Source organism: Thalassophryne amazonica, chromosome 4, assembly GCF_902500255.1.
Source record: "Thalassophryne amazonica chromosome 4, fThaAma1.1, whole genome shotgun sequence".
Lineage (NCBI taxonomy): Eukaryota > Metazoa > Chordata > Actinopteri > Batrachoidiformes > Batrachoididae > Thalassophryne > Thalassophryne amazonica.
Genome location: NC_047106.1, coordinates 49,357,673 through 49,385,430, shown reverse-complemented (window position 1 = coordinate 49,385,430; position 27,758 = coordinate 49,357,673). Strand labels below are relative to the sequence as shown.

The 27,758-nt window shown below is 39.2% G+C and overlaps 1 protein-coding gene across 1 annotated transcript; it reads right to left on the bottom strand.

The window, feature by feature from the left end:
* Positions 1-976: 976 nt before the first annotated feature.
* Positions 977-27,758, bottom strand: LOC117508175 (coatomer subunit beta'-like). Its single transcript, XM_034167839.1, is given in 23 exon segments — positions 977-1,516; positions 3,018-3,089; positions 3,782-3,962; positions 4,067-4,159; positions 4,655-4,722; positions 4,724-4,870; positions 5,015-5,125; positions 5,372-5,418; positions 5,421-5,578; positions 5,753-5,883; positions 6,060-6,203; positions 9,002-9,108; positions 9,200-9,288; positions 9,379-9,489; positions 10,521-10,720; positions 11,411-11,553; positions 11,662-11,761; positions 13,031-13,180; positions 19,444-19,592; positions 19,708-19,834; positions 21,781-21,867; positions 21,990-22,127; positions 27,712-27,758. Coding segments are annotated over 23 exon segments (3,090 nt in total). The 5' UTR covers positions 27,715-27,758; the 3' UTR covers positions 977-982.

Genomic DNA, 27,758 nt, shown 5'->3' with positions numbered 1-27,758 from the left:
AGTAGCTGAAACCCAAATTTTCATCCAAATTACCCCTTTCGTTCCTGACCCCAAGGGCCTTGTATAAAGGTATTTGGATAATCAGTAACAGGTGAAGGTCAAGGTATGATCTTATACTTTTAAAAGTATGGCCCTTCAAAGTTGGCAAGAAAGTAAGTGTACACGGCAAAAAAAAGTGCCATGCCCCCTTATTTTCGACCCTTCGCGAAGGAAACCTATTTAGAGCATGAACCCAATATTTTGGATTTTTGAAAATTATTTAATGGGGCTCATAATGTACAAAATTGTATATGGAAATGAAGCAAATTTGGGATGATGAACTAAGCCATTTCTCAGTGACCCCCACACACAAAATAAATAATTTACCAGCCAAAAAAAATCGTGTGATTTGTTTGTTGTTGAATTTTGTACGACAGAAATAAAGGTGCCTTATAACTTGATTGCAACATGAAGTAATTTTTAGCAAAAATAAAGTACAGCTTTAACCATTTTGAGATCATAAAGGAGATAAGCTACTGTATATAGTTTTTTACAGACACTGTACAGTATTTTTCTTAAATGTACTGTTACACAGTGAATTTTTGCTATTGTTTTCAAAAAAGGCCCTTTACCAGATTTATCTCTTCCTCGCAGCCTGCTGTCTCTCCCTCAGGATCAGCCTGCTCCTCTGAGGGCTCTGCTGTTGGGACTAAGATCTCTGCCTTAGCAGGTTGGAGGTTTTCCTCTGGTTTTTCTTGGAGTGTTGCATTCTCTTTTCCATGCTCTGGATCTTGAGATGGCAGTGGCTCCTGTGCTATTATTGTGTCTAGTGCTGAATTTTTGGCTAGCTCTACAGAATCGTGGTCAAAAGTGGCTAGTTCCTCAGCAGCTGTTGCTGCTGATGGCTTTGAGTCTGAAGTGAGCCCCTTAATAACAGCAGTTTCATCTGCTGCTGCTGCTGAATGTATGATGGATGCAATTTCTGAAGAAACAAAATCTGCATCTAGTCTTCAGAAATAATGGTGTTGTTCTCTGTTTCTGATGGTATTACATCAGTATCTACTGTGAAAAGAAGGTTCTCTGTGTCTGTTGCTTCTGGCACTACTGCCTCACTTGAAGCTTCTGTTGGCGTTTGCTTCTTCGTCTCTGTACGAGATGACAGAGATTCAGAAATACAGACGGTATGTTCAGCATCAGCTGCTGGAGTTATCTGCACATTCAACTCAACTAATGATCTGATATCTTCCATGGGTCTGGACTGTTCCATTCCTAGCTCTTTGGGGAAAATCTCTGATTCTTCTGATTCAGCAGTAGTTTTGTTTAGTGTTTCCATTTCTTGGTCAATTGCGTCAGTGGATGATGGTTTTGCTTGCTGTTCTTCAACACATTCCTCTGTTAGTGTGCCCTGCAGAACGGATGTTGATTTTGAGATGGCCTCTTTTTCTGATTTTGATTCTTCTGAATCAGATTCTTCTGTGGGTTCAGTTTGTGTCACTGCTGCTATCCCACTGGATTCTTCTGTGTTCTCCAGCTCCATCTGCACAGAGGACAGTAAGTGTAGTTTGAAATGTTAAATCACGACAAGTAACTTTTATTCATTCACAATATACAACAAATAAGACGGGTGACTCAGAGTGATACCATAATATACGGTTCTACTGTGTTTGACCATGACACAATCCTCCAACCACACACATGCTAATCAGGGACGTGCGGTGAGGCAGCAGCCAGCCGTGCCTGACCTTGAATAGCGCAATCACTGGGCAAACTGCTGGCATGCTGTATCTATGTCGCTCGTAAAATGGTCAAACACTTTGGGTCTATGAACTTAAATTTGAATAGTTTAACTGATGTACATAATGTACAGCGTTTTTTTTTTTGTCAACAGTTGTATATGTGCGTAACGTGTTTCGTGTGCTGTGCGATCATAAAACACTTGCAAAAAGAGGCACTAGGTGAGGGCACGCAGTTCTCCTGCCTCATTGTAGGGCGCACTAGTGATCCAGGGATTCTTCGTGCAGAAGCTCCTCAGCTGCAGAATAGTGACAGCAAGCTACAGAGCAGCCCATTCATTGTATTTTTTCCTCTCGCCTGACCTTTACTTTCAGAATGGGGATTACACATCCAAACTGAAACCAATTTTCTAAACTGGACTTTCAATCGAAGCAGGAGGTAATAATTAAAGGAAGACCAACACTGGGGTTAAAAGGTTTGCTTCAGAGCTACGTGACAGAAGACCCGCTCTTTTCAAACGGAGGTGGAACACACTAAAAGTCTGTGTGGATGTCCAACAAGAAACTTGCTTTTTTCTGCTTCCTTTTCTCAACTTGTGACAATGTCTGGACTCAGATGGGATATTGGCCTGAAGAATTTACAAAGAAGTCTCCTCAGACATGAGCGGTCGACCATTCCCATTCAAAGCCAGAAAAGGCTCCAAACATAAAGTTGGAACAGGACTGATGAAGGATGACTTTCTTCCCTGACAGAGAATTTAAAACTGAAGGAAGCTAAGGAAGACTTCTACAAGTCATCAATGCTTTTGTTCAGAAGGAGCGGTACATGGGCTTCATTTATAAGTAAAGGTTAGTTCATAATGTTTTTTTTTTTTATTAAATGTGCTTTTTGTGTGATACAGTTTGTATGGTAAAGACTGCTGACATGAGATTTTAAACATACCTGTTAACTGCTGCCAATCAAACAGTGAATGAGCTACTCTGTGGTTCATATGTTTGTAAATCTGGTTGTGATGAAATCAGTGCCTCACCAGCCATGAGCCTCACCTCATGTCACTGATGGCAATTAAACACTAATAGGCTACATAGGTTGTCACTTAAGTGATTTACTGAAGTAGCCATTCTAAATATGCCTTTATTAAAAAAAAAAAACATTAGGGCTAAAATGTTGACTTTTGCCTGTGACCCGACTTTTTTTTTCCTCACATCACTTTTTTCATGTCTGACCTTCAGTAATTCCAAATGTGGTTCAAATTGGATCAAAATTCAGAAACAAAACCCAAATGGGCAGGTTCTGGTTCTCACCTCTGGTTCAATCCGGTCTTCTTTTGGTCCAAAACCTGTATGTTCATCTAGAATATTGCGCTCCTCATTTGGCTGTGGGGCAAGGAAACAAGCCAGATGTAGCTTAAATTGAAAATATTCAAATGTGAAATGTTAATTCAGATGATTAAGTTTTTATGAAGTCCCACTTCAACAACTGACAGGAAAATTTGGATATTTTATTATTAGGCATCAACGCGTCTTCACAAATGTTGTGTTTATGTTAAATCACAGTTTTCAATGAAAGTTTATGGAAAGATTCTGCCACCTCTGGCTGCAAGCACAGCAACTTTTTGCTGCTTACCGCAGCAACAAGGACAAACTACATGTTGTTTTCCTCTTTAACAAGGAGGAAAACTGTACAGCAAAAGATGGATTATTCAAGAGCAGAGAGTCACCTGGTTTTAAACAGGCAAACGTGAATTATTTCTGTGATATTACAGAACGAATATAAACTAAAAAACACGTTAACTTTCTCACCTGCCATCAGATCCAGGGATTCCTATTTTAATATAACACTGTGCAAAACACTAAAACGCTATTGCATCTTTCAATTAAGTAAATCCCTGTTGCTTGCATTGAAAAAATGACAGCACCTCAAGTCATCACCTGCAGTCTGCCATTGCACATGACAGAAATTCTGCTATAGCGACCACTGTAATGGTTCTGCAGCCATTGTAAATGCACTATGAAAAGCATTCCTTCAGGACATTTTCAAGTATAACAACTCTGAGTATTCCACTGACCGTGACGAGTGGGTATTCTGCAGCGGGTCTGACCCTAACACAAGTCTCCTTCAGGTACTGTTCAGCAGCTATGGCTTCCTGGATGCCGGGAAACAGGTTGCTGTACTGGCAAGGGTCAGCCAAAGCGTATGCTGCCTTCTGGTTGACCTTCAACAGACTTTCCTTCCACAACTTCACCACCCTGGAGGAAAGGAAATCGTACACACCTCAGTGGTAGTGCATATTTAAATACACACATACCTACAGAAGTGCTGCTTGTTCCCATCTTTGTATGGTGAACTTTACCTTGACACTTGGCTCGGCAGATGTGTTCTTGCCAGAAATGCTGCCTCTGGCAACCGGTCTGTTTTGATGAGAACGTCCAGACATTTCTCAAGTCTGGGCAAATAACAGGGCGAAAATATAATCATTCAAACATGGTTCCAGGAAAACTTTCTGTTGCTTCATTTCAAATGTTAATATGTAGCCTCTCACACCGTACAGTCGTGGTTGCCAACTTGTACCCATAATGAACATCTTGGACAAACTCATCATCACAATGCATTCATTTGATTTAGGGATTTTGTGCTTGAACTGTTTTCTGTTCATCCTACTGTTGGTTCCCACAGAGATTATGCGGGGTGGGGGTTTGAATGTAGAAACTCTCTCTAAACCGCAAGGGTTGTCGAACAGAGTGTACATATGTGCACATGTTACAGAGTTGAATGAGCCAATGGGGCATTTTTCAATTTAATGGAACAATGGCACAAGGTGCATGTTCTTCCCAATCAGTGATTTACAAAATCAAATGTTGGTGTAATGAAACCTTTAAAATATTTTTTTTGCCCATTTTGAAGCTATGGTGGGGCAAGTTAAGATTATGGCGACACTCACTTTCCCTGAAGAAAATAAGACAAGAAGGTGACGTTAGCCTTGCTGTTCATTTCTGCCTCTTCGGCCAGGTTTGTCCAGCATGCTGGCATTTCCTGTTGCAGTTGCTAGCAGCAGTAATCCTCCATAATCTTGAGTTTGGTGCAGACACTCTTGAGCCAGGCTGAACTGGGACTTTGTAGTTGCAATCACAGCCAGTTCTTTCCATTTGTGCTCTGACTGGAAGATCAACATTCCGATGTTTCAAAAAAACAAACCGAAGACAAGCTCAGCAATACTGGGATCAGCAACATTATTCCAGGTTTGCAGCACGTTTTGATACAGTACAGCTACCTGGTGTCACTGTGAATGGGCTGCTCTCACCTGTGCCTCCAAAGCCATCTGATGGGCAACCTCAAGGTCTCCCAACTGCACCGCCAGTTCAAACCTGTGTTCTGGGTCCGTAGACACAACCAGAGCTTGCTTTCTGAAACCCTAAACAACATGTAGAAACATAGAATAAGTAGATGTCCACATTTTACCCCATAAGTGATTCTTTCATTACTTTCAAAGTAGAGATTAGACATATGTATTGAAACTTCCTGGTACAATCAGAGAAGTCTAGTGCCTGTGATTCCAGATCAATTACATTGTATGAATAAAATTAAGTTACACTTAGAATGATGAAACAGAAAAACAAGTAAGTGCAAGCATGCAAAAGTTAAAGTTGAGGATGTGTACCTGTTTCTCCAGGAAGTGGGCTACCCTGGTCCTCTGTTCCTTGGGATTGTGGGTAGAATCTTATCGGCCAAGCTGAAGTCCCTCCTCATAACAGCTGTCTGATATTCCAGCACTGAAACCAGCAGGGAGAAGCTGACAATGTTCAGCTCTTTGTCTCCCAGGTAAAGACGGCTGTCCTTTGGGATGTAGCCCAGCAGATACATGGTCCTACCAGAGACAAGAGTTCTAGTGTTATGACTGTTCTGGGGGAATATTTGACACTCTTTCTGCTTAGAAAGGCAGGAGTGAGAGAAAGCAGCAAGTGGAATCAAGCAGGTGTGTTTTCCCAACAGACAAAACACGTGGATGTGATGCTAATAATACTTTTCCAGTTAACAATACTTGTCCATGTGGGAAATGGTGATGATCTCTCCTCCTACATAGTAGTTTAGTCTGTTGACAGAATTGGTGTAGATGAAGCAGTCTCCAACCCAAAGTCCTGTCTTCACTACATGTTGGACCTCACCCAGCACCTTATTTGAAGGAAGAAAAAACCATAAAAGTTCAAGGAAATGAGATTTAACAACAAATTTATTAAATGAGTGCCATACACATACGCAGTAATTACTAAAACCTTACACTTTTTATATTGTATTGTTAAAAAAAATATATATATATATATAATCCTAGAACATAATAGTGTTGCTACCTCAAAAGCATCTTCTATCCCATCTTGACTCTTATCTTCATTGGACTCCTGGGCTTCTGTCACTCTGTCTGCCCGGTAATGAAGCACAAAGAAAGACTCATGTGTAGCGATACACACCAACTCCCCACTGTCCGACCAGAAGATCTAAAGACAAGGAAGAAGGTAAGGAATTATAAGAACAGAGTACTGACTGCAGTGAATGCTAGGGCATTTCTTTGGGGCAGTTGACAGGATTGAGTTGGCAGGAGTCATCTCAAGTTTCATGACAGCTTCGCACACAAGGGCTGAAACCTCAAACTCACCCAGGAACAAGATTGTCGTGATATATGGAGGAGTTATTGAGGCAGACAGACTCATTCAGGGTTGAATACAAAATTTTCAGTTACGGTTAAAGTTTTGTGGCGCTATAGTTTGAATTACAGGGTGTACTGAGGGGGTAGGACACCCTCCTACATGGGTTGAAAACATTTATAGAGCCTTCTTGCCGCTGCTTGTAAATGTTATAGTTCAAAAAATACAATCTCAGACATCCCTGAAATAGTCTATCATTTCTTAACTTTAGAAGACTGTTTCATCTGCCTGACTCACTCCCATCATTACAACGGCTTTGCTTTCTTGCCTTCAGAAGTTCTGAATTAGATTGTGTCACGTTTCTAAGGATAAATGCTAACATTAGCCAGTTTTCAAATTTTGCCTTAAATTAGTTTAACCGATGTTACCTTGTCAAGTCAAGTTTGGGAACATTCACTGGTGCTGCACGTCACTGTATCCTCCACACCATGCAACCAGTGGTGGGAACAGCTAACCAAAAAGTTAGCTTCGATAACCATGAATCCAATAACTGAAAAGTATCTTTTTACGACGCTAAACCGATAAACTGCTAAAAAAAAATTCTTTTATTACAGATACCGATAACTTTTAGGATTGATTTTGGACGCGGCCACATCAGATGACACTGTCGGCTTCTGATAAACCAATTTCACTTTTCACTTTTCACTGCTGGGTAAATTCAAGGATCACAAATACGTAAGAACACACGAAAAACGAATGAATAAAAAATAAAACCCCAAACACTGTCAATCATCTTTCAAAAGCAGTAAACACAGTATTAGAAGTCACAGTTTCTCAGTAATTATATAGTATAGTATATATACGTCATTTATAAACTAAAAAGCTGCTGCTTTTTTTCACACGCTTTGAACCCTGTGGCTTAAACAACCGAAATATGTCTATTACTGCATTGATTGGGAGAGTAAAAGACACGTAGTAAATATAAATTCTTACCTGTTAGTTTCAGTGGAATTCATCTGAAGAAATAATCCATATAAAGCGTCCTTTAAAAAAAAAAAAAAAATCCAAAACAGTGTCTAAATGGTGAAGAAAAGTCCCTCTGTACACAGCTGTGCCTCTCCCCCACTGAGTCTTGGCAATTCATTTATACCGTCAGCCGCAAAGAAATAAAATAATGTTAAAATTAGTCCATTTTGTTTTTTGTGTCAAGTGACGATAGCACTCACTATAAAGTCACTATAGCACTCACTATAGCACTCATTCTAAAGTGAACCTGAACTACACTACCCACAATGCTCCCCGCGTCAACTGGCCAATCACGTTTTGCGCTTAATGATGACATCATCAGCAAGCGACAGGCAGCCAGTCTGCACAAACACACCCTGCTCAGGAGTGCCGCTCTCATTGGACCGACATCTCTGCTATTTGGCATTGTGGGATAGCTCGCGCCCACAGATGAGCTCACCGGACTACTTTCGCCACCCTGCTCAGCGGTGCCACTCTCGTTGGAGCAACAACACACAGAATGGTCTCTTCTCAGATAGATCTCTTTCAGTGCAGCAGCTTGTTCTGACTTTAACCACGAAGTTAACACCCAAGTCTTCATCGCCAACTGTAAATGGTAATCAAAACATTCCACTTGTATCTTTCTGAACTCTTCCACATCAAACTCCATCGTGTCAATGTTTACAATGCTCATAAAGTTTTAAGTTTCTTAAATATTTATTATGGCCACTCTTAAAACTTCAGTTCTCTTTACAATTTTATTACTGGTAAATTTTAGAATTGATTTAGATGATATATACTCATTATCTCATAGGAAAATATCACAATTATCTGGGAACTACTTTTTGCGCAGGAATTCATCAAGCACATTGGCCACAGGCGCGCACTAACAGAATCCCCAGAAACTGGAAAGTTGTTCGGCCATAACGAGAGATTTTAAGGGTTACAAATGTTTTTGACCATTAAAAACTTTGCTCACTTTACCAGCAAAAAAAAAAAAATGTTATCGGACTGAAAGTTATCTGAACTAAATTTATCAGACGATAATTGATCTGATGATGTTTTTAAAAGTTATCTGAAAAGCTAATCCACTAGCAAAAACATTAGCTTCGATAATAATCTGTTATCGGATTAACTGAACTGTGCCCACAACTGCATGCAACCACCACAGGTCCTGGATAGGCAGACAGCTGATCCAGCTTTAGTTAGCTAAAGCTAAAATTTGCCTTACCTTATGAAATGACCCCAACTGTCCTTGTATAGTTGACACTTTTTGTATAACTATCAGGAATATTGCTTTATTACCCAAAAATTAAATGTAGATGAGGAACATCCAGCAGCAAAGCTGCAATTCACAGCTAATCAAACCTGGGGAGCAGATGATCTACCAACAGGATCAACAGTGGCCCATAACTGGACTTAAACTATGACCACAAGAGTGATTACTGTGGTATGTATATTCCTCATGTTCAGATGAGGATAGCTTAAGTATGGCTAGTTCACATCACAATGGATAGCGAAGCAAATTTTACAAGACTGTATGTCTACACCTACTCTACAGCCAGAGTTCAGGTTGCAAGAATATTAGTTAGAGATACGAGACCTAATGCTTGTCTCATGGTATGGTATGGTATGGTATTACTCACATGTTTAGGTTGGATTTCAATACGGCGGATCAGTTCAGTATTGTCCCAATTGTAAAAGGCCAGACCATGTTTTGATCTCATTCCCAGCATCACACCTCCATAGATACCTGCATGACAACACAACATTTGCGTTACAATCAAACAAGTACTGCATCCACACACTCAGTGCCACAACAATTGACAAATAAAAAAGTTCACCTTCAGCGCCAAATTCAGGTTTAAACGCTTTGTCCTCTTTAAAATTCTTGAAGATTTTGACCATGTTGTTGCTGTCTCTTATAGCATACCTGTAAATATGATGTGCACGCTTAAATATGTCAAAAACCGCTGGTGCATAATTGGTACATTGTTGTCTCCATCAGATAATAAGTTCCTACACTGAAGAATCGTTTGCCCAGACAAACTCCTGAGCTGAACCAAAGCTTTTACTCCTCAGGGCCATGGCGGTATAGATGATGTATTCCCCGTCACCACACACAGCTACAAACCTGGCAACAAAACAAAACCACACATATGTATTTGCATACAACTAATGTTTTAAAATCTCAGTCAAGGATCCAACTGGACTAAAGCCACACTTTTACCATGGACTGTTCACATTAATGTTGTGGGTAACTATTTGAAATAGAGTCTCAAATACACAGATATTTGAATTGGTTACACTGAAAATTGGTAGTAATATCAACACAAATAATGTCTTTAATAATAAACAGGTTCTGTATTCTTCTTTGCTTGTCAGTTGTACAGCTTGTGAACTAACTTCCTAAGGTATTCCAGAATAATTTTCATTAATTCATTCATTACCTCCACAAAAACATTGTTTTCTCCTGTTTCTGTTCATTGAATCAAGATTGTTCAAAAGATGAATTGAGTAATTATTATTATTATTTTGATTTTTTTTAACAGAAATTTTAGAGATCTGATATTCTTTTGGACAAAAGGTCAGGTTCATTGTGTGCCATTGAAATTATGGGAAAGATACAGATTAAAACAGAAAGTAAAGACATTTTAAAATTAAATACTACTATTATTATCACTTTAGTACTGGTAACAGTGTGTTCTTGAATGAGTTTCCAGAAATTAAATGTGTCAACACAACCAGTCCAGGAACACTGAAGGATCAACACATTTTGCCAAATTTGACCAAAGCTTGACATTAAATTAAAATATATGATCACAAGTCTGGGTCGCAATACACAGTGTTACGAAGGGTATTCACAGTACGTTTATTATTTACTTGTCTGGGATCATTTGTTTGGGCATAACAGTGCTGAACAAAGAGCGTTTCTGAGCTCACAGGAAGACAAATGTAATTTGAAGTAGTGGATGGGCTGAGACAAATATGCAAATGATTTATATAGTATGAAACAAATTTAGATGTAAATCATGTTATTATCACAAACACAGTAAGGCATATGCCCAGCGTCCTCATACTTTTTAAATGTCCTGACGTGTTTATGTCCTCATTCTACCATAAAAATCACCAGCACTGGCTCCGTCCACTGTTTCTGCCTCTCACCTCCCATTGGGACTGTACTGGATGGTCTGTGGGTAGATCTCACAGCTGCCCATCTCTTTAATTCCCACTAATAACTTCTCTCCATCCTGGATCTCAATTTCTCCCACGGCCTTCAGATTGGCCTGCTGCATCTCACAGTGGTGAGCCCAGATGACCTTCCCACTAGAGTCCATGGACACAGCCGGGTCGTCCCGGCCAAGCTGAGACAGAAAAAAGAAACAGGAGGATGAGACACAAGATGTAAAGTGGAAAAACAATGTAGGAAAGGAGGGATGAGAACCAAATAAATAAGAACAGATTCCATTTTCAATCTCAGTTTACACACTGCAATGTACAATTAGGTCCATACGTTATTGGACAGTGACACAATTTTTGTAATTTTTGGACACCACCACAGTGAAGTTGAAATGAATCAAGCAAGATGTGCTTGTAGTGTAGACTTTCCACTTCAATTCAAAGGGAACTAGAGCACCATGCTCGTAGGTGTGGCGTATCAAGATGCTGACTAGAGAGCATGATTATTGCATAGGTGTGCCTTAGGCTGGCCACAATATAAGGCCACACCTGTGAGGTGGGATGGATAATCTCAGCAAAGAAGTGCTCACTACCAGATTCGTGAACAATATTTGAATGAAATACGTTATTTGTGTATACAGAAAATGTTTTAGATCTTTAAGTTCAGCTCATGAAAAATGGGAGCAAAAACAAATTTGTGACATTTATATTTTTGTTCAGTATAAATTTCTGCATGTGTGTGTAAAAGACAAGTTTTTGTCTATTTTTACGTCTTTCAATAGTGTAGAATATCTGCTTGTAAAAATGCAAGATATTGTAAAGTGAGGAATCGTGATTTTTGTCTGTAAACATCACCATGTACTTTGTAACAATACCTTGATGATGATGCATCCTTCGTCGAAGCCCAAAGCCACACTGTTGGAGCCGGGCTGCACACACAAACACCACACACGGTCCATGCTGTAGTTGAGAGTGTTTTCTAGGCGGTAAGTATTGGCGTGCCACATTCGAACAGTGCCTGTAGCAGTGACGCAAAGGTCAAAAACACAGATTGTGGCCTGTTTGGTCCATGTGCTTTTCTTTGTTTGTGTTGTTGTTAAATGCTTCAGAAAACTACATTACCCACCATCCTCGGAACCTGTGAGTATAATCGGCAGCTCGGGGTGGAAGGCAACGCATGAGACATTCTGGACATGACCCTCCAGGGTTTGAACACAAGTTTTGTTCTTGTAAATGGAGACAGATAACAAATGTATTATGTCACGCACAACTCAGTCATAAATTGATTGTATGCACTCAATTAGTACAACACACAAAAAATAAATTATGTAATTTTGTTACCTAAAATAACTAATATGACCCTAGGATAAATGGAGGTTCTTTGTTTGATGAGTGATAGTGGATATGGTTTGTATGTGCTCATGTAGTGTTAGTAATAATATTGATGATAATATGATTTTATTCCGGGCCCTATGGTTTATGTTGGGCCCTCTGTCTACAGTTAGCAGCCCCCCGGTTCATTGGCAGTCTGAGGCAACCCGAGACTGAGGCTTTGCCACCTGCCAATGAAATGCAGGTCTGCTAACTTTAGATGGAGGGCTCCCTCCAAAATCATGTTACTGTATAAAAGTGAATGGTTAACTGATTAAGACTTTATTTAAAATGAATACCATTAATAAATGACCAGTGGCAGGGGTGGTGGCTAAGGGGTTAGTGTGCTTGGCTTCAGTGCGGAAGGTTCCTGGATCAAATCCCACCTCTGCCATGTTTCTCCATGTAATGTGGAGTTGTGTCAGGAAAGGCATCCGGTGTAAAACTTGTGCCAAATCAACCTTTAGATCCTCATTAGATCTCCTGTGGCGATCCCAAGTGCAAAAACAAGGGAGCAACTGAAGAGACTTACTTACCATTAATAAATGACCAATAAACACACAATTTAACTCTTAATTAACTCTTATATAACGCTTATTGCTATTGTATTAACTAATATTAATTAACATATCCTTATTTTAAAGTGTTACCATTAGGTCTAAAATATTTACAGGCAGAAAAATATCCAAAACCTTTGAACAAAGGAGGAGTAACAGGAACACAGGGTACAGGAAGGAGAAGAACAGTAGTAGCCAGTAAACCAGTATTGATCAGTATGTCTGGTATTTATATTTGCAATCTGTTTTTCTTTTTTACTTTCACTTTTGATACTCTGTGTGCTTCTTACCCTCTGTGCTGCTATACAATGCTGCTGGAACCTCAATTTTCCTGAGGGAGTCTCCGCAAGGGATCAATAAAGTTCTATCTAATCTAATCAAAATATTGATCCAATGTTTCTTTAAAAACCCATGCCCCTCCTCCTCCCACAAAGTCTGTACAACTGCACTTGTACCACTAGTACTAGTAATCATAGAACTCTGATTACTTAGCAATAAATGCATTTTCACACACACGTTGACCAAAATAAATCAATGTACACGGGTTCATTTATTTATTTTTTGTACCTGATAATCCCAGATTTTCACCCGATGGTCATCAGCTCCTGATATGAGGTAGGGTTTATTGTCTCCTCCATGATAGTAGTCAACATAGTTCACTCCCTTGGTATGACCCTCCAGAGTGAAATTGGAAGTATTAGAGCCCAACTGCCACACCTGCAACACGCAGAACAGAAGCAGCAGTCTGAGTCCAACTGTGCATAATAAAGACATTTATGACAGAGCATCTGAAACAACTATTTTTTAAAGCACCGTGTAACATTTAGTGTGAGAAAATTTGGAAATTGTTGAGATGATTGACACTCTCTGTTCCAGAGCTTCCACCTACCACAAAGCAGCAAGCAGTGTGACACAAGTGTAACTGGCAGTGTGCAACCAACGCATGTGTCATTTTTCACACCCAACACTCACATTGTGTAAATACAGAGCATAACTGCACCCGTTACTTGCCAAAGGCCGTGTTGTTCTAAAAGTAAGGTGCAGTCAGCCGCAATGAGATACGCCTCATAACCACATGCAGGGGGGCTTCTTGTTGAAGATGTCTCGTTTTATCAACAGTCTGACAGTTGTAACAGATTGGGAATTGTCAATTGGCAGCCGTCAGTAAAGACTTACAGTCTTAACAGCCTCCCATTCATCTTCTTTAGTTTGTATTAAAGAAGACAAGCGTAGTGTGAGTGCAAAACATGGGGCCACGTTTTTTTCTTCTGCTTCCCACCTACTTTGTAGCCCAATTTTTTGCAAAATTCTTTCAAAATGTCAACTTTTCAGTGCTCAGAATCTTCAATATTTCCACTGCTGTCAGCCCTTATCATGTGTTTTGGGTAGTTGTGGACTTTGACCCAGCGCAGCATGCACCGCGTGCACTGAGATGCTGAAATGGCTTATTATGTTGTAGGATAAAATACTCTGCAGGAACTGCATTTGATACCACTCCAAACAGAGTTAAATAAATTCTGTTGCAATGTTAAACTAAGTTGTTCATTTTTAATCAAATTAATTTATACTATGGTAGAATATGTGTAAAGCTACAGTGTGGAGGAATCTGTGTCAATAATGTGGTGAGGCTGCAGACTGCATTATGCCGTCAAGAGTCTTGATTTTGCTTCCCTTCACAGTTTCACTTCTGTGGTGATTAGTTTTCTTTCTGCCCATGGAGGCTGGAGGACGGCACCAACAAATCGATGTGGATTTGAATGATTTACTGAAACAAAAATGTAGACTGTTGAGATGTGCTTTATTTTAAAAACATATTACAACACTAATCACACATGTCAACTTTAACAGAAAAGGAAAATTTTGACTCACTTTATGTCCACGTCAGAGCTCAGCAGACAGAGTGCACCACAGTTACATATTTTGAGCCAGAGTGAACAGTTTTTATCTTACATTATCAAAGCTGAAGTGTAGGTGTCTTAGTGTGGCATCTCCTGTGGTCCTTGTCTCAAAAACATGGTCTTGTCCCATTGAGTGGGACAGAAGTTGGACAACCTTACATGTCAACCTGTACGGATTGTCCGTAAATGATACGGATTTTTCCGAGTTTCAGAGTCATACGGACGTACAAATAAAGTCTTACGGATATTCAGGGTTTGGTCTGCAGCGGGTCTGTAATCAACCGTTTCTGCAGCGCGACTCCACTTTGATGCGTGAGCCATTGAAGCAATGCTTTGATTCGCTGCTCTTCAGAAACGGCAAGTCCGCTTCTTAACTCCTCTCAAAGCCATTAAAATATCGTGAGTCGCTTTTGTGTGGATTAAAGTCACTAACTGGGACTCTTGTCATGTTGTACTCAAGAAACGAGAATCGTCCTCCGTTCCGTTGACATAAAATTGCCGCTTTAAATAAAATGACACCTCTTTCCAAACGCTGTAATACAGAAAATAAACTACAATCGACTAAAACATTTTTTTTCTTCCCAAAATGAGACGCGCTGTGTTCTTTATGAATTAAACTGATGCTGACATACAGCACAGCCAGCTGTAAGAGCTGAGCTCAGATATATGGAAAGACATTCATGCCAAAATGTCTGAAAGGAAATGCTTTTTGACAAAAACTACAGATTTTATTTCTATTATGTCCAGAGATCAAGGATCCACCATGTAGAGTTTATTATGTCCAAAGTTTAAGGATCCAGTGACCAATTTCATATTTATTTACTTTAACCTCCTAAGACCAGAAGGTTCTCATGAAACAAAACTTAGTATTATGGTTTAGACAACCAAAAACGTCATGTCCACATATGTGGATGCCAAGCCCTAGGAGGTTCAAGGTCACGGTCAACTTTATTGTCCCATTAGGGAAATTTGTCTTAGGCGTTGCACTACATTATCGCTTCACAGGGCAGAGAACAATTAAGACTCAATAAAATGTTGTTCAATTCAATTTCAATTTAATTGGCTTATAAAGCGCCAAATCACAATAAAAGCCATCTCAAGGCACCTCATATAGAACAGTTCAACATAAAAAATTAAATAAATAAATAAATTCAAATACATAATTAAAAACAGAAGTAAAAGAATAAAACAGATAAAAAATAAAAAAAAACTATTCATAAGAAAGAGAATAAAAATAGGCTTTAAGGCTTGACTTAAAAATGCCCACAGACTCCAACTGCCTCACGGTCACAGGAAGACCGTTCCACAGAGCTGGTGCACAATAAGAAAAAGCTCTTTGACCCGCTGACATAGAAAACCTGTAAAGCCTACTTTTAGTACACAAAAAAAAAATCACAAGAGGTATCGATAAGGAATCAGACTGATAAGCGGAATCGATAATGGTATCGATAAAATCTTATCAATACCCATCGAAGTCGAGGGCGAAGTCGAGCATCACTGACATGTCCGTCTGCAACGTCGGCACTGGCGGGGCGATTTTCGATACACTTGATGAAGTTCTGAGGTATGTTTTATTTTGTTCATTATATTCAATTTATTTTTCATGATTTTATTAATGTATTTCCATTAGTGACACACAGTTCTTATTTTTGTAAAAAATAACTAAATTTGACACATTCAGTTCTATAAAATTCAGCTTGACGCATGAATACTAGATCTCTATTGTTTGAAATTCAACTGTGGAGGAAATACTAATGATCCTGACTTTAATGTCATTGTGGCAACTCATAATATGTGGACAAAAACCCAGTTACGTGATACCGCTATGCAGTTGTGTGTACTGTAATAAAACTGATTTTGGTGCGATTTGGAGGTTATAAGGATTTTGTGCTGATTTTATGGATTTTCTCACTTGGTTATACAGGTGGACCCTCAAAGGGGTTGACATGTATGGGCAACCAATACAAAGACCTGGGTTTGATTCCCATTCACTGTACCTGTCTATGGCCTTGGACAAGAAACTTCACCTGCATTGTCCCAGTCCACCCAGCTACTATAACCAGATACCAGCAATCTGGTCCATCATAGACGCTCATCTGATATATGTTACAGGTCCTGTGGATACGCGCCAGTGGGCTCACAGTGCATCCAGAAAGTATTCACTGCACCACACTTTTTCCACTTTTTTTATGTTACAGCCTTATTCCAAAATGGATGAAATTGTCATGATCTGGCCCTTTAGAGCCAGTTGTTATAGTTCTGGACTCTTTTCCACCTCTGTGCTCTGAGCCTTCAGTGTTGTTTTTCATGTCATTTCAGGTTGTCATGGTCATACTCAGTTTATTATTGGTTTTGTTTCATTTATCTTCTGTGTATCTCATTTTGCCATTCGTGCAGTTCTGCCTTAGTTTCTGTCATGAATTGGTCCCTGAAGTTACTTTAGTCTTAGTTTAGTTCTGTTTATCACATTTATTGTATTGGTTGTTATTTATCTTCAGTGTTTCTTATCTGATTGTGTTCTGTTTGTTATTTATTGCATTCTCTGTTTATCAGTTATTTTGTATTATTTAGTGCATTATTTTGTAGTCTCTGGTTTTGTCGTTCGGTTCATTTATCTTCGGTGTAGTTATAGTTTATGTTGTCATCTTTTTATTGGTTATTGCATTTACTTTTATACGTTAATGAGCATCAGTTCTGTTCTAGTTCTTATTACAGTCATTGATCTCTTTGTGTTCCGCTTTTAGACTAGTCACATTATTTCCTAGCTTTGCCCCTTTTTGTTTTGGTCACATTAATTATGGTTTGTCTTGAGCATGCCACATTTTTCACCGTTGGTTTTTTTCTGTCACTGATTATCTTGCCCCAGTCCGCTTGGCTTTTCTTCTCATTGCACTCTCTTGCACGTACTCTTGTCTTCCCTGGCCACACCCCCTTCGAGAACCTTCCACACACCGGCACTTCATTACACCTTGATTAACCTGCTCCCTATTTAAGCCCTCACAGTCTCACAGCTCACTGCCAGATTGCTGATTTTGTCACTTTCCAACCTTTGTACCTTGCTCCGTTTTTGCCTGCTTGTATCCTGACTTTGCCTCGGTTTTGACCTTGGTTTTGCCTTTGCCTCTGATAGCCAATACACCGTGTTTTCTGACCTGTGCCTGTTTTTTGAACTACGTCTCATTCTGCTACCTTTGCCTCACTGCTGGATTGCCAGTGTACCGACCTCCTGCTTGTTGCACTTATTAAACCTTTTTGAACTCTATCAGTCATGTGAGCTTGCATTTGTGTCCACCCTGTTTGTGCCACGCCTGATAGAATTGATTTTTCCTCCTCAAACTTTTACACACAATACCCCATAATAACATTGTGAAAAAAGGTGTTTTTATTTTAGATTTTGGCAAATTTATATATATAAAAATCCCTAATCACATGTACATAAGTATTCACAGTCTTTTCCATGAAGCTTAAAATTGAGCTCAGATGCCTCTTGCTTTCACTGATCATCCTTAAGATGTTTCTAAAGCTTAATTGGAGTCCACCTGGGGTAAATTCAGTTGGTTGGACATGATTTGGAAAGATACACACCTGTCTACATATTAAGTCCCACAGTTGACAGTGCATGTCAGAGCACAAACCAAGCATGAAGTCAAAAGAATTGTCTGTAGACCTCTGACACAGGATTGCCTCGGGGCACAAATCTGGGGAAGGGTACAGAAACATTTTGGTTGCTTTGAACGTCCCAATGAGGGCAGTGACCTCCATCATCTGTAAAATGGAAGAAGTTTGGATCCACCAGAACTCTTCCTAGAGCTGGCTGCCTGTCTAAAATGAGTGATCAAGGGCAAAAGGGAGGTGACCAAAAACCCAATGGTCACTCTGTCAGAGCTCCGGCATTCCTCTGTAGACAGAGGAGAACCTTCCAGAACGACAACCATCTCTGCAGCAATCCAATAATCAGGTCTGTATGGTAGAGTCGCCAGATGAAAGCCACTGCTTAGGGCCCCTTGCTCTAAGCAGTGCGGTCAATTACGGCGAAACAGTGCAAAACAGTTCGAAATTAGCCCACCACGAAACATCGTGCTGAAGGGTAAGCGTGCACAATCCCGATGCGAGAGTTCGTGCACATGCTGGTGTCTTTCGAGCAGGAACACAGTGCCAGGTGCAGCACATCGCGCCACTTTTGTGGAATAAATAAAAAAATTAAAACTAGCTGGTACCTGTGGGACCACACTGCGCTGCTTATGTGAGGGAGAAGAAGAAAAAAAAAAAAGGATAGAAAACAGAACATACCACCCATAGGATTCATACCTGCACTTTACTGATTACTAGTCCATCACTTTACCAAGTGAGCTACCATTACTGTCCTGGAAAGGGTGCTGAAAACTGCCTGACATCAGGAAGCACATGGACGTATTTTAAAAAAATTTAAACAACGCTGCATATACAAACATCGCATTGCATTAAATACCTTTTATCAAGCGGGCAATACAAGTATGATCCGTCTGTTCCTCTGTAGATGATCCATGGTCACTGACGTAATCATGAAATGACATGAATGAGAAGCAGTTCGCTCATCTCATTGATGTCCACATCTTCTGGCGGCGTCTCAAGCTGGCTGCGTGCGCGTGTCCTGCCGATAGGTGTGTCTTGTGGATGGCGCACCGCAGGACACTGCGTCATGTGGAACAGAGCTCATGTGGGTGACGTGACAGTGAGATCACCTGCTGCGTGTTATGATCTGATGTTCCGTTTCAACCTGGGGGCAGCCTGTCCGTGTGTGTGTGTGTGCACTTGCCCAGATCTTGCTCTGCTTAGCTTCTGAGATCTGATGGGATCAGGCTGACACAGAGCAGACCGGCTGCTAGAATGCCAATTTCAATAAAAAATAAAAATATATTACAAATAACTCACCTGATTGTGTGCTTTTTCATCTTTTTCTCATTCATTAAATGTATTCCATGTAATTTAATTTAATTTCAGGTGAGCTTTTAACCAACTTCCTTCAAAAAAGGGCCCTGAGCCCTCTGATGGGCAAATGGGGGTTAAAATTAGTGCACAATTTTTTTGTGTGTGTGTATGTACCTTAACAGTTCTGTCCAAGGAAGCGCTGGCAAACTGGTTGTTGTCTTTGGGATTGAAAGCAATCTGCATGACGTAGTGATTGTGTCCCTCAAACACCTGAGTGCACGTCCACTTTTTTTCCCAGTCCCACAGCTTGATCAACATGTCATCTAAAAATATGAGTGCACATAATCACACTGATGAGCGTGCATCGATAGCGTTGGTTCTTATAGTGTTTGGCAGTGACACTTTGCACGTATACAGTATATGCAGCTTAAGTCCTACCGCTGCTGGTAAGGATGTAGGGCTGTGTGGGGTGGACAGCCAAGCAGCGTATGTAGTCACAGTGGGCTTCAAACATGCAAACTCTCTCCATAGTATTGTAATTCAGAGCATGGATTAGCAAGTCATCCTGGGAAAGACAAAAGAAATCATTGTTGTGTGGCCCGCCAGAAGAGGAGGTACTGCTGGCCCACCACCAGAGGGCGCCCTGCCTGAAGTGCGGGCTTCAGGCACGAGAGGGCGCTGCCGCCACGGACACAGCCGGGTGTGACAGCTGTCACTCATTATTTCCTGACAGCTGTCACTCATTCATACTTCATCATCTCACTCCATAAAACCGAGACGTCATCTCCACCTCATCGCCGAGATATCGTACTTCTATGGAGGTAACCTTCTCAGCCTGCAGATTGAGATAAGTGGTTACACAGACGCTGCACGAGTGTGTGTTAGAGGTGGAGGTGGCATTCCCACCATTGTTGTTACGGGGTGTACACACACCCACACTTGACTGTCTTTGCTCTTCGCCAGCAGTACCAGATCCGACAGTCGGGGACGGTGATCACCTGGGAATTCGGGACTTGGCGGCTCCAGTATTCACCAGGTTCGGTGGCGGCGGAAATCGTGTGGTTCCGGCTCTTCTCAGGACAGACGTCTTCTATCCTCGAGCCTGCCCACACGTCACCTTTGTGGATTGACTGTTATCAGATTTTGAGATTGTCTGTATATTCGTTGTGCACCTTCACAACATTAAATTGTTACTTTTTGGCTCATCTATTGACCGTTCATTTGCGCCCCCTGTTGTGGGTCCGTGTCACTACACTTTCACAACAATCATAAGTGGATTTGATCCTAAACATGTTGTACAACACAAACTAAGCAAGCAGAAAGACAAAGACTGACCCTCCAAATTTTCTGCTAAAATTACACGTTATTAGATGATAGTGGATCTGTGTATAAATGCCAATGACAGACTGAATCACTGACTAACATACAACAGACACACAGATTTAAATATTAGATAATTATGGTGTAAATAATGAGTTTTCACATAGGTTTTTGAAAACAGATGAATCTTTACTGAATATGTAATATTATTCCTTAAATCTACTCTGTTTCTTAAAGCTAAACGGCCTTTCAAATTTCACAAAACTGACAAAATTTAGTTTCTACCAAAATCCAAGCATTATGATGTAGATTTATTTTTGTAACGTTTAGTAAAATTACAGCTCATTTTTCTGAAGGGAACATATTTATAAGGGGAATTGCTTAATAAATATTATCTTTTCCTTTTAACGCCATCTACAGGAGGAACTGCGTGTGAACATGTGTGAAGTTTTGAAATTACCTTTGACCTGACACGCTTGTTAGATGCACATTCCCGGGATGTGCACGCTAACATCCATAGGATCTCTTGTAAATCACTTCAGAGATGTTATTTGGTTTCAAAAACAGTGTGTATAGGTTTAGAAGTGTTAATTTCTCACTAACATTTACAAAATAGATGAGAAACACATTTATACAGAAATAAGTTGTTTCAGAGCGTTTTCTGCCATCTTGGTTTATTTTATTCAAGCAAGAAGCCAGCTGACATCCACGCTGCCTTTCTTTACTCTGATTGTCTGTCACTGTGTGTTTCCCAGCATCCTTCATGGAAGTCAGGGAAAGCCCCCATGTGATTTGATAACACTACTAAATGTAGGTCATGGTGTCTGATCACTTTTTTCCCCTTCAGGGGGAGAAATTTTAGATTGTTTCCAGACAGCATAAATTTAGATCATATTGACAATATCATATTATGATTCCATTATTTAAATGTTATGGAATACAATTATAGTGGTGCAAAAGAACATTATTTTCATGACTTAAATCTTAAAATCCCAAAGGCCTTAGACCTTAACTTCCTCTTTGGTGGTTTGAAAATAGTGATTTTTATTGATGAAATAGCACTTAGGAGCACTCAAAGGTTTTTGCCTTTAGTTGATTCTCCATCTTGTATCAGTTAACAAATCAAGAAGTATCAGGAATTTGAACTGTACCTTTCATGCCCCATAATGCATCTTCTGAAATATTACTTACGGCTCCAGCAACAACCCAATGTTTCCTGGCTATGAACTTGGCTGTTCTGACGGGAAGGTCACAGAGCTCGAAGGTTTTCACCATTATCTGTGGACACAAGACCCAAACACATTGAACATCACATCTACTTGAGAAAACGATGTGTGTGGGGGGGAGGATCAATAAGTGATAAAACAGCCAAACAAGTGAAAAGATGACAAACATGTGACCTGTGTCTCATGGTTCCAAATCATCACACTGCCACTGTAGAGGCTCATCAACATCCACGGCTCACTGGGATGCAGATCCACACTCTTAACCCGATCTGACCGAACTGTCAGGCTCCGCCTAATGTCCAAATGCAGAGGCTGCACGCAGAGAAGAAAGATAACGTTATGATAATGTAGACTGGTACATTTTGTTACTCATTTTTAGTCCAGCAGATAACCCAAAACAGTCCTTCAAATGGTGATACAAGCACCAAATTCAGCACAAATACTCCTTAGACATTACTGTTCTAAAAAAAAAAAAAAAAGATTGGTCACTTGAATTTTCAATTGGTAGCCATGTAGGGGTCAATTGAATAATTACACAGGGGTCAAAATTAAAAGATGCTCCAAACATATTGAAAACTATACCATATTATTTGTCTGATCATAAATATTCCAAAAAGGTATAGTTTGGATTACAACCCCAATTCCAATGAAGTTGGGACATTGTGTAAAATGTAAATAAAAACAGAATACAATGATTTGCAAATCCTCTTCAACCTATATTCAATTGAATACACCAAAAGGACAAGATATTTAATGTTCAAACTGACAAACTTTATTGTTTTTGTGCAAATATTTGCTCATTTTGAAATGGATGCCTGCAACACGTTTCAAAAAAAGTTGGGACGGGGCAACAAAAGACTGGAAAAGTTGATGAATGCTCACCTAAAGAACACCTAATTGGAAACAGGTGAGTGTCATGATTGGGTATAAAAGGAGCGTCCCCAAAAGGCTCAGCCATTCACAAGCAAAGATGAGGTAAGGATCACCACTTTGTGAACAAATTTGTGAAAAAAATAGTCCAACAGTTTAAGAAGAGTGTTTCTCAACATTCAATTGCAAGGAATTTAGGGATTCCATCATCTACAGTCCATGATATGATCAGAAGATTCAGCGAATCTGGAGAACTTTCTACACATAAGCGGCAAGGCTAAAAACCAGCATTGAATGCCCGTGATCTTCGATCATTCAGGCGGCACTGCATTAAAAACAGACATCATTGTGTAAAGGATCTTACCTCATGGGCTCAGGAACACTTCAGAAAACCACTGTCAGTTAACACAGTTTGTCGCTGCATCTACAAGTGCAAGTTAAAACTCTACCATGCAAAGTGAAAGCCATACATCAACAACATCCAGAAATGCTGCCGCCTTCTCTGGGCCCGAGCTCGTGTGAAATGGACAGACGCAAAGTGGAAAAGTGTGCTGTGGTCCGATGAGTCCACATTTCAAATTGTTTTTTGGAAATCATGGACGTTGTGTCCTCTGGACAAAAGAGGAAAAAGACAATCCAGATTGTTACCAGCACTAAGTTCAAAAGCCAACATCTGTTATGGTATGGGGGTATGTTAGTGCCCATGGCATGGGCAACTTACACATCTGTGATGGCACCATCAATGCTGAAAGGTACATTCAGATTTTGGAGCAACACATGCTGCCATCCAAGGAACGTATTTTTCAGGGACGTCCCTCCTTATTTCAGTCAGACATTGCCAAGCCACATTCTGCACATGTTACAACAGCGTGGCTTTGTAGTAAAAGAGTGCAGGTGCTAGACTGGCCTGCCTGCAGTCCAGACCTGTCACCCACTGAAAATGTGCGGCACATTATGAAGTGCAAAATATGACAACAGAGACTCCGGACTGTTGAACAACTGAAGTCATACATCAAGCAAGAATGGGAAAGAATTCCACCTACAAAGCTTCAACAATTTGTGTCCTCAGTTTCCAAATGCTTATTGAGTGTTGTTAGAAGGAAAGGTGATGTATCACCGTGGTAAACATACCACTGTCCCAGCTTTTTTTAAACGTGTTGCAGCCATCCATTTCAAAATGAGCAAATATTTGCACAAAAACAATAAAGTTGATCAGTTTGAACATTAAATATATTGTCTTTGGGTGATTCTTTAACTACAGGCACTATTGGCCTTGTAAATGTAATTTCCACCACACTATTGCCTTACAATATAAAGCGCCTTGGGGCAACTGTTTGTTGTGATTTGGCGCTATATACATGTGCTCTGATGTCACTGTTTATCTCCATAGAAACTACCCAAACAATCTTTCATACAAACTGTTTAGGGACATTACAGTGTTGTGGTGGAAATTACGGCAATAGTGTGGGACAACTACATTTTGTTTAAAAAAAATTACAACAGTTGTATGACATTGAATACCCCAATTATGTTTTGATTATTTTACTGATATTTTATTCAGAGATATTTTAAAACATTAGAAAAAACGTTTCTTTACCATTCATTTTTATCATTGAAGAACAAAAGTCTGGGTGTGGGACAAGCACAAAATGGCAATATTTGCATATAATGATGCTGAAAAAAGGTGAAAAAGTCATCATAGACTACTAGAACAAATTTCTTAACACACTTTCATTGTAAAGATAATTATAAAAGTGTGAAATTTCCCCTTTTTTCCTGTTTTTCATACAATATGATCAAAGGACATAATAAGTGCCCGTAGTCTAAGAATCACCCCTTTGTGGTGTATTGAATGAATGAATGAATGAATGAATGAATGAATGAAAACTATTTATTTCGAACATTTGATACAACAACAATTACAAGATAGATCAGTAAAGACACCAACAAAAAAGTTCCTACTGTGTACCCAACATGTCCGAAAAGGGGTAGGGTGAAGCATCAGCTTATTTATCCCTACCCCTTCTTCCCCACAACCAGTAATACCCTTTGCCACATATACACATAGATTCCTACACACCTAAACTGATATATATATATATATATATATATATATATATATATATATATATATATATATATATATATATATATATATATATCCATCAACATACGTACACATATATATACATATACACACACATATACATATATATACATACACACACATATATATATATATATATATATATACACACATATATGCACAAACATAAATATACACCTATACATACCTACTTACATACAAAATACTATATATTTACAAGCCAAAGCAAAAAACAAAAACACCCTAACCCTCATTACCCTTCCTCCTCCCTATACCTAGAAAAAAAAACATATTTTTGTACCGCTGTTTGAACTGGTTCATGCTTGGACATTGCTTGAGCCCCACTCCCAATCTGTTCCACATCCTCACCCCACAGACAGAAATACAGAAACCTTTTAATGTTGTTCGTGCCCACTGATGGTTTAAATTAAATTTCCCCCTCAGACTGCAATCCCCTGATCTGTTAAAAAACATATTTTTGATATTTGCTGGAAGTAAATTGTTTATTGTTTATTCAGTTGTATTCAATTGAATATAGGTTGAAGAGGATTTGCAAATCATTGTATTCTGTTTTTATTTACATTTTACACAATGTCCCAACTTCATTGGAATTGGGGTTGTATGTATGACTGAATGTTTTAGAGTTATGGGGTAAAAACAGCAAGAATGATGACAAAGGTCAATTTCAGTTTGTACAGGGGTCAAAAGTTAAAGTTGCTTCAATTTTGGTAAAAAGTGGTGCAAATTATAGCTTGAGCTAATAGGATTAATAAATGGAATGGTTTTGATTGTGTTGAATGTTTGGTCTCCAAAGTAAAGGTCAAACAATGTCAACGTCCATTGGATTCTATGACATGTGACATATGTTACCCTGTAACATGATAAGTAACCATGACACATAGTTCAAACTATTCCTTTTTAAAACCTTATTAACTCAACCAATAATTTGCATCACTTTTGACCAAAATTAGAGCAACTATAACTTTTGGCCCCTGTACAAACTGAAATTGATCTCTGTCACCATTCTTGCTGTTTTTACCCCATAACTCCATAACATTCAGCCGCAGATAGTCTAAACTATACATTTTTGGATGCTTTGTAATCAGACAAATAATTTGGAATAGATTTCAATATGATTGGAGTATCTTTTAAAATTGACCCTTGTGTAATTCTTCAATTGACTCCCTACCTGTGCTGAATTTGGTGCTTGTATCACCATTTGCAGGATTCCTCTGTAAATATTCTGTTATCTGCTGCATTATTTAAAGGCAAATTTAACAAGGATAAATACTTGAAATAATGGGTTGTTTATATATACAGCAGTAATGCCCTGTAATAAGACATGTGTCTATGTGACTACAGTAATAATACAAATTTATATTGAGTTTGTATCACTGGGTCACACAACACTGCAAACAGAAATCAGAACTATTTCATAAATGATATGAAACTCAAAGGAAAACTATAAAATGTATGCATATAAGAATATCCCTTTATCACCAATAAAAGTTTCTATAAAATTAACAACTTACAAATTTTCAAGCCAAACAATTGTCCTCCATGACATTTCATAGAAACTTAAAGCTATATGGCCTTTTGGTTTTTGAAGATCTTTGGTACCACTGTTCTTTTATTCCTTTGCATTTAAATAAAGGATTCACAATATAATGCCAATATCTTCACAATTGTCCCAGTCTGGAAGCAATATAGAATTTGTCCCCCTGAAGGGGAGAAATTTAAGCAATCAGATGCCATAGATAACATGGGGGCTTCCCTCCAATCTGCACGAGGGATCCCGGGAAGGACAGAGTGACTGCCAATCAGAGTAAAGGAAGGCAGTGTGACATCACCTGGCTGTTCGCTCAAACAAAATAAACCAAGATGGCAGAAAGTGCTCCAAACCAGGTTATTTCTGTGTAAAACTAATACATTTCTCAAATATTTTGAAAAGGTTAATGAGAAATAAACACTCCTAACTCTAAAAAAAAAATGCTGTTTGTGAAACCAGATTACGTGGAGTCAGTGTGCATGCACCGGGAATGCCTCAGACAAGTGGGACAGATCACAGGTAATCTCAAAACCTTGCATATGTGCACATGCGTTTTCTCCTGCAGTCCCACCTGCACGATGGCGTTAAGAAGAAAAAGAAAATATTTGCTATGGAATTCCATTCAGGTAAATATATTCTCTTTATTAGAATGAGCTGTCACTTTGCAACACGTTACAAAAATAAGCCAATGTTATAATGCTTGGATTTCTGTGGAAACAAAATTTGATCACTTATGAGAAATTTGAACGGCTGTACATCTTTAAGTCAGAATTCTGCGTAAAATATTGTATGTGAAATGCATAATCCAAGTTAAAGTTCATTCATTAAAACCTTTCATGCTTTTTTTTGTATTTAAATAGTAATTTATTGGTGGTACTCGAGTGACTCCAGAATAAAGTGACATCCACTGTTTGCTTCCACTGGGTGAATCTGAGTGAGGGAACACTAACTGGCTTAATCACTATCATTATATGTATTATTTAAACATGTCGGCTCTTTCATTCAGAGTGCATGCCATCTCTCAGGAAATCCTGTTGTATTTCTGGTCCACCAGGTTTGGCAGTTAGGACAGATGGGTGTGTCTGCTGGTTCTTAGATGCATGCCTGCTTTACACTCACTGTGCTTTTTCAAGTCTTTCTTGAATATATTTAACCGATTTAAGTAATTAAGCAATTACATTTTCTTTTATTTTTTTTTTTTTTTATTTTTATTTTTTTGCAGGTCCTGAAAATTCAGTTTTACGTTGCTGCAGTGATTTGAAGTTCAGTAAGACAAAATAAGTGTGTATAAGTTAGAAATATAATAATTTAAAACAAAACATAAATGCGTGATGACAAAGTTTTGTGTGTTTCCTGTTTGTGCTGCCTACCATGTTTGAGTCTTGGTGATGTCCGGAGAAGAGACCAGCCTCCCTGT